Source organism: Populus trichocarpa, chromosome 1, assembly GCF_000002775.5.
Source record: "Populus trichocarpa isolate Nisqually-1 chromosome 1, P.trichocarpa_v4.1, whole genome shotgun sequence".
NCBI lineage: Eukaryota > Viridiplantae > Streptophyta > Magnoliopsida > Malpighiales > Salicaceae > Populus > Populus trichocarpa.
The window spans coordinates 21,555,121-21,562,255 of NC_037285.2; the positions used below are offsets into that span (position 1 = coordinate 21,555,121).

The 7,135-nt window shown below is 35.0% G+C and overlaps 1 protein-coding gene across 3 annotated transcripts; it reads left to right on the forward strand.

Annotated features, from left to right (window-relative positions):
* Positions 1 to 1,493: 1,493 nt before the first annotated feature.
* On the forward strand, positions 1,494 to 6,798 carry LOC7486676 (uncharacterized protein At1g10890). Of its 3 annotated transcripts, none has more exons than XM_024608450.2 (5): positions 1,494 to 1,621; positions 1,776 to 1,950; positions 3,028 to 3,249; positions 5,284 to 5,503; positions 6,155 to 6,798. In XM_024608450.2, the coding sequence occupies exons 2-5, from the start codon at positions 1,826 to 1,828 to the stop codon at positions 6,419 to 6,421; spliced, it is 834 nt and encodes a 277-aa protein (XP_024464218.1). In that variant the 5' UTR covers positions 1,494 to 1,621; positions 1,776 to 1,825; the 3' UTR covers positions 6,422 to 6,798. The 3 variants fall into 3 exon arrangements, with proteins under 3 accessions (XP_024464218.1, XP_024464223.1, XP_024464230.1); XM_024608455.2 differs by having other exon boundaries at positions 1,569 to 1,621; positions 1,721 to 1,950; XM_024608462.2 differs by lacking the exon at positions 1,494 to 1,621 and having other exon boundaries at positions 1,634 to 1,950; positions 2,864 to 3,249.
* The last annotated feature ends 337 nt before the right edge of the window (positions 6,799 to 7,135 follow it).

Consider the following 7,135-nt stretch of genomic DNA (forward strand, 5'->3'; position numbering starts at 1 on the left):
CACCATCCTTAATTTTTTTTTGGAAAAAAGCAAATAATGTGTTAAGATGAAAAATGATTTTTTAAATAAAAAAATTATGAAATCCAAGAGAATCGAGGATCTAGATTGTGGATTTAACAAGTTAATCCTGGTTTATTCATGTTTTTTTAATTAAATCTTTTTATTTTTAATTTCACCCATTAATTTTTTTTCTTTTGCATTTGCTGTTAAGAAACGCATTGGATAAGTTGTCACAATCTCATGCTATATCGTTTCTCCCTTTAAAAATATTTGTTTATCTGTCATGTTTCTTTTTTTTAATTTGATGCACTTAGCATTAGTATTATTATTTATTATTTATTGTCTTTTTAAAATAAAACCATTTTATTTTAAAAAATATATTTATAGTGCCTGAACATAATAAAAAAAACTCTATAGCCTAGTACGGATGCATAACTCGTTAACTATATAATTATTCATTATTAATCAAAGAATATTTTAAAAAACATAGGGAAAATATTGTAGCTTTCCCACACATTTTAACTTTTTCCATTATTATTATTATTATTATTATATTATTGTATTATATTATAACATATCCTAAAAAGTATTGTAGGTGTTTTTTTTTCTAATGATTTTTTTAAATTTAGTTTGTTAATGTTAATTTTTTTTATTTTTTTTTATTAAACTTTCATGATACGGATCCCGGGTTTGACGGGTTAACCTGGTTTGATGAGTTAACCTGAAATTGTTTTTATTTTTAATTAATTTTTTTTGTTTAGTTTAGTTTATTAATGTTACATTTCTTTCTATTTAATTATCAGATTTTCATGACACGTATCTCGGGCTTGACAGGTTAATTTGGTTTGACGGGTTAACCCAGTTAATTTCGGGTAAACCCGTCAATTTTGTTTTTCTATTTAGTTATCAAACTTTCATGACGCGAATCTCAGGTTTGACAGGTTAAACTGGTTTAAAGGGTTAACCCAGTTAATTCAGAATTTTTTTCTTTTTCTTCATTATTTTTTTTCTTCCTATTGATTTTTTTTTCTTTGGATTTTTTCTTTTTAATTAATCTATTTAATTATCACACTTTTATGGCACGACCTTATAGCCAGACCCACATTCAATGCTCTTGGGTCCGGTGTTGCAGCTAGACTCACTTAAACTTAAGTCATGTAAGTTTAATATTATTATTGATATTATAAATATTACTTTTGGGTCAAGCGTTGTAGCCAAACTCAAGATTCTTGGGTATAACTTTGCAGAAAAACCTAACATTTTTAAATTTTAATTTTTTTTTATATTTTTTATGTTAAAAAAATTAACCCGCAGCATCGCGCGGGTAATGTAACTAGTATATACTTATAATATATAAAAAAAATGTAATGAAATATGAATAAGAATAAAATACGACAAATTTGAAGCAAGCCCAAAGTATAAGGACATATTAAATATTAAATATTAGATATTTCATTTTTGCTTTATTTTATTTTAAAATAAAATAAAATCTGTGGTATTCCTGTGGGAATGCTACGGATAGAAAATATAAATAAATAAATAAATCTATCATCTTTCTTTTTATTTTTCTTACTCTCAATCTCATAAGAAACAAGTGTCGTATTTTAGGGTTTCGATTTTGGTACCTCTCTCTCTCTCTCATTTCTTTTTGGAGATTTATATATAGATAGATAGATACTGACGGCTATCTGACTTTCTCGGACCTTGTTTGGTTCCTCAGGAAATTGAAAGAAAAAGAATTGGCGAGAGAGCTGATAATAATTTTGATTTTTCAGGTCGAATTTGTTGCTTTTGCTGTTGAAGCTTAAGTTTTTGTTAGCATAAAATGCCCAGGGATTTGTCGCGGTCGCCTTCATATAGGCGAAGGCGTTCGCCGTCGCTTGTGGGGAGTAGGTATAACAGGAAGAAGAGTCGAAGGGAGAGGAGCCGTTCTCCGTATTCGTATAGCAGGTGATCCCGTTTATGTTTTTACTCTCTTAACTTCTTTTTATTTACTGTTCAACAAAGATTGAGGACTCCTTTCGTTACTGCAAATTGTTCGAGCTAGATATGTACGGTGATCTTATCCTTCTTTATTGATTTATTTTGTTGTACATATTTATCTATGCTTGCAAATGGGGTCTGATTTACCGTGTCTTGTTCAATAGATAGTATTCAATAAGATCATGGGTTTCCGTGTCTTGTTCGGCGTGTCTTTCCTCGCGTTCTGCTGTTACTGTGTTTTAACATGTTGCCAATGTCTGACATTCGATAATCTGGTTTGGTTGAAATCTTCCGCGGGATAATAATTATGCGATGCCAGTGTTCTTTATAGCTTAGCTAGCCTATAGTTTGAAAGACAGAGTGCATATCACACTGCACCAAAAGCTTTTTGCAGAACATAGCTTTGAATTGGATTTTTACGTGGAAATTGCATGTTATTTGGCTTCCTTTTTTAATTGCTCCAGTGGATGGAGATTGATAGTTTGACTGTTCAAGTTGGTGTATTCTGGCAACATTTTGCCTTTCAAAATGATTTCTCTTTACACGGGTTTGTGCATGAGTCCTTTCTTGATTGACAGAGTCAATTGCTTTGTTGATTTTTTCACAAAAATACGAGGAATATTTTGATCTACTGGTATGGAATTGTAGTATTTCATTGGGAATCTGCTTTTGGGGAACTTAATATTGCATGTAAGGTGGAGAGATATCAAATATAATTATTTGGATAAAAGCATACAGAGCGCTGTAAGGGTGCCATAGGATTCACGTTCTTTATAATAAAGTTACAAAAACTCAGTGCCCTCCCATTGTATTGGGTGGGAAGTGAGCAGGTGATGAGTGCTGATGGGTGTCCTTTTTCATTGCTCGGTTGTGATATTAGCTTCTTCGTGTGATAAAAGATGGAGCACATGATGGTGTACGAGGTAACTGTATATGCTTCTATGTTTATTGTGCTAGATGGTGGGGGGATCCAAAACTGCTTTGCACATTGTTGATGTGCATACTAACATTTTTTACGTCTAATCATGTTTCTGTATCATACAGAAGGAGAAGTCGCTCTATTTCTCCTCGCCGGCACAAAAGCCGTTCTTCAACCCCGAGACGCCGTAAAAGTCGTTCTCCAACTCCAAGGCGTTATAAGAGGCAAAGAAGCAGTAGTTCCTCAATGTCTCCTACTCATAAATCTTCTAGTCCAAGTCTTGGGTCAGTGGAGCGCAAAATTGTTAGTGAAAAAATGAGAAAAGAAGAAGAAGAAGAGAAGAAGAGGTATATCAACTTTCAAGCATCTTAGTTCAGTCTAATATCATGTTTTTATTAGTGTTACTAGATTTCAGCTTTGTATTTTATTGTTTTTATCTTTCATTTGAACTTTCGGAATATTTATGCATTTTTTTGGGATTGCTGTATTGATCGCATACACATTGTTAGATTTGAGCAAGATAGAAAATGGTTGTCTATTATTGTATTAGGCATTATATCAGAAGAGATATAATGCCTTCTAATTGAGAGATTCTAGCTTCATGTAGTCTGGTCCCATTGCAGTCAAAGAAAGTGACTGGGAGATATGCTAACCCATGGTTTGCTTTGGAACATGAAATTCTACGTCACCAGTTGCATTAGTCCTTAAACCCCTTGTTTGTTGTTTTAGCTATAATGCAAGTAAATACAACATGTGTTAATTGAGGGTGTTTTTTTTTGCTCTAACTACAAGCTAATGTTACTTCTATTCTCTGTTTTACATGTCATGATTACAGATAGCTCAGGTGCTTGTTTAGGGACCAAATTATAGAGTTTGGTTACTGATATGGCCATGCCTTGTATGATGCTCCAAAAGTTTTCATTGGCACTTAGGCTCGCATGGCTTGAACTTTTCCAACCTAGACAGCCAACAAAGTTTAGACTTGATTGCTTCAACACTTATGTCACATTTCTAAGTAAGAAATAACACTGGGCAAGGTAGGTGGTGCTTGGGGTGACAATTGCCTACTTGTGTTGATTGTAAGAATATTCACATGCTACAGTGTGATAGGTGACTAAATAGCGAGTCAGTGTGTAGTTTCTATGGATTAGGATTAGGAGTTGGGATTTAATTTTTCTCTTACCTCCACTTAAGCATTTAGGGTTCACAAGAATGGTCAGAGAAGACATGACCTATTCTTGAGTTGCCACAATGCTATACTTGGGCAAATATTTGCTAATTATGGTAGTCTCTTCGATAACTAGCCTACCTCCTATTTCTACACTAAGGACAAGGCACATTGGCAGCGGACAAGTAGTCACAAGCAAGACAACTGTCCTTTTACCAACTTTCGCCCATTACACTTGGCTGTGCTAACTTGTTAAAATGAATAAATTTATTCCATTTCAATTTTGTCTTTTAACGTTGTACCTTGCTTCACTGCTAAATCTCATCTCTTTGTTATGGCTTCAAGTTTCTTGTTTGTTGAGGTAGTCTGTTATGTGTTAACTTATACTTATCTCAAGTCCAAAACACTATTGAGAATCTAGCAGTTTAGTTTTGAGAATATCAGATTTTGTGTTTTGAGAATCTAGCAGTTTAGTTAGCATTTCTCATTATCAGAGGCTCTTCAACCTACCATCAATTAAACTAAAAAAAAGAAGAAAGATCCAAGTCCCAGTTTAAACTTTGGTTGAGCTGCTTGCTTTGATCAGGCTGAAATTCCTTCAGTGTTTGGTTTCTTGGTTCTTGAATCTTGATTGGTCTGCTTAGTTGCATCAATTAGTATATTCTATTCATGCTGGGATTTTCAAGAATCACTGGCCTTTTGTCAATAACATGCACAAAAGAAGAAAAGTTCGTATGTTTCTAAAACATAAAGATCTTGAAAATGTATTTTAGTGCCAGAATTGAGGATTTGAAGTAATTCGGTAATTAGTTTTAAAACTGCAGCAGGTTACTTGACATGCTTCTCCACAGGCTTTTCTGAAGGAAGATACTGCTATAGTTCAACTTGTTATATTTGATGATGAAATTGGGTGCCTCCTTTATCTACTGTTCACCAGTTTTGATACTCATTTGTTTGGATCAGGATTCGGTTAGAGGTATGCTATAGTTCATCATGATGCATTATTATATGTAGTACCTTTGCTGTCATGCAGGTTAGTTTGCAATTTACTGTAGCTCAGAAAAAAATAGCGAGAGAAGCAAAAAATTGGGCAGTTTGAATGCCAATTGCTGTTTAACATTTTGTGTGGATGCGGGGACGCTTGGAATCATAAATGGGCAATTATGACTCAATGAGTGACCATTTTGTGGATTAACTTGTTTTATAATCTCAGGCGCCAGCAGGAAGCAGAACTAAAACTGATAGAAGAAGAGACAGCAAAGAGGGTGGAAGAAGCTATTCAGAGGAAAGTTGAAAAGAGCTTGAACTCTGAGGAGATCAAGGTGGAGATACAGAGGCGTTTAGAAGAGGGGCGGAAAAGACTTATTGATGAAGTTGCCGATCAACTTGAGAAAGAAAAAGAAGCTTCTCTAATAGAGGCTAGGCAAAAGGAGGTAGGTGTTTGCATTGTAATAAATTACAGCTAACATATTGTTCACTCCATTGCCATCATTGATTCTCTCAGTGGCATATTTTCTTTCCATGATGCCCTGATTTTGTCCGGGGTATTTGTGGTGAACATCCATATCATTTATTTGTTATTTGATTTATTTTGTTGTTTGCAATCGTTGTTTACTGGTCAATCCTCTAGATCTGCATAAAAATTGTTACAGTATCTTAGAGGAAACACCAATTAATTTATAGCTATGGTGGCGAGGTTTCTAAGATGGATTTGGAAAGATTGCAAAAGGGAGCATAATTGCTGTCTAGGTCAAATGGTTAATGCCATCAAGGTCGACAACCTTTTCCATGATAAGGGTGTGTTTGGCTGATGAATTTTTCTGTTTCACTTGCACTCTTCCTGTCATCATGGATTTTTTTTAGAAATCTTGCAGGCAATGTCCGTTAATTTCTATTGATAACATGACCAAGAATCTTGGTGCAGTTGTGTTTTTGTCTTTTAATTAAAGGTAGCTATCCTTTCGTTGCTTACTCACAACATGCACGTGCACGCAAATGGCAGCCATTAGCAGCTGGTTTATGAATGTAGTTTTTGTTATTCTCAGTGAGTTAAGCATCATTCTCAATTTTTTGTTCATGTACAGGAACAAGCTCGGAAAGAGAAAGAAGAGCTGGAGAGGATGCTTGAAGAGAATCGGAGAAGGATTGAAGAAAGTCAAAGAAAGGAGGCCTTGGAGCAGCAACGGAGAGAGGAGGAACGGTATCGAGAACTAGAAGAGCTCCAAAGACAAAAGGAAGAAGCAATGAGGAGGAAGAAGCAACAAGAGGAGGAAGAACGTGTAAAGCAGATGAAATTGTTGGGTAAGAACAAGTCTAGGCCCAAGTTGTCATTTGCACTTGGCTCGAAGTGAAAACACTTGAAGAAGCTGATTTCAGTTTCTATAAATGTATGTGATAAAGGCTCTATTAATGTTAGCATTTGTGATTCGAGGGATGTTGCAATGTTTAGTAGTTTTTGGTGTCGGCTCCTCATTCCGAGATTGCCATTAGCAAGTTTATTTTTCTTAGATCCGTTTCATTGCCGTAGCCCGCCGGTAAGGACGGTCCTCGACCGATTTGATAGCGGAGCAAGCCCGGGGCATGTTCTTTGATGGCTGTGAGAGACAAGCTCAGAGCTTCTTATTTAGTTTGTTTTTGGTAGCGAAAACAGAGTGTGAAGAGCTCAACTCTTGTCTGTATATCTCAACAGTGAGTTTTTTTAATCTACGTTAAGAGAGATTGACGTGTAGGATGTGTTGCAGATTCGTTTGTAGACTATACTGGATGGACAAGGTCTAGTTTGGACGTGTCAAATGCTTAGCTTGTTCAAGTTTTGATGGATGATTTTACAGGGGAGCTGGCTGGTTTCTTCACCAAAAAAAAAAAAAAAAAAAGACTCAAAAGATGTCAATAAGATGCTTTTGTTGCCCTCGTTACTTCCCTAGTTAATACTAGGAATATTAGAGGTTTTCCTATGGTGGTTTTTTGTGAATCATTGAAACTGGATTTAAATGATTTGATTAATTTGTGAAGATTTAGAGGAAGATAATCTAGGACGGTTTGTTTTTGCTCACGTTTCTTGATTT

Bases quoted from the DNA above. Each gene is read 5' to 3' on its own strand.
- LOC7486676 (XM_024608450.2), top strand. From the start codon at position 1,826: ATGCCCAGGGATTTGTCGCGGTCGCCTTCATATAGGCGAAGGCGTTCG. The intron at 3,250-5,283 runs GTATATCAACTT...TTATAATCTCAG, and splicing joins GAAGAAGAAGAGAAGAAGAG to GCGCCAGCAGGAAGCAGAAC. The intron at 5,504-6,154 runs GTAGGTGTTTGC...GTTCATGTACAG, and splicing joins TAGAGGCTAGGCAAAAGGAG to GAACAAGCTCGGAAAGAGAA.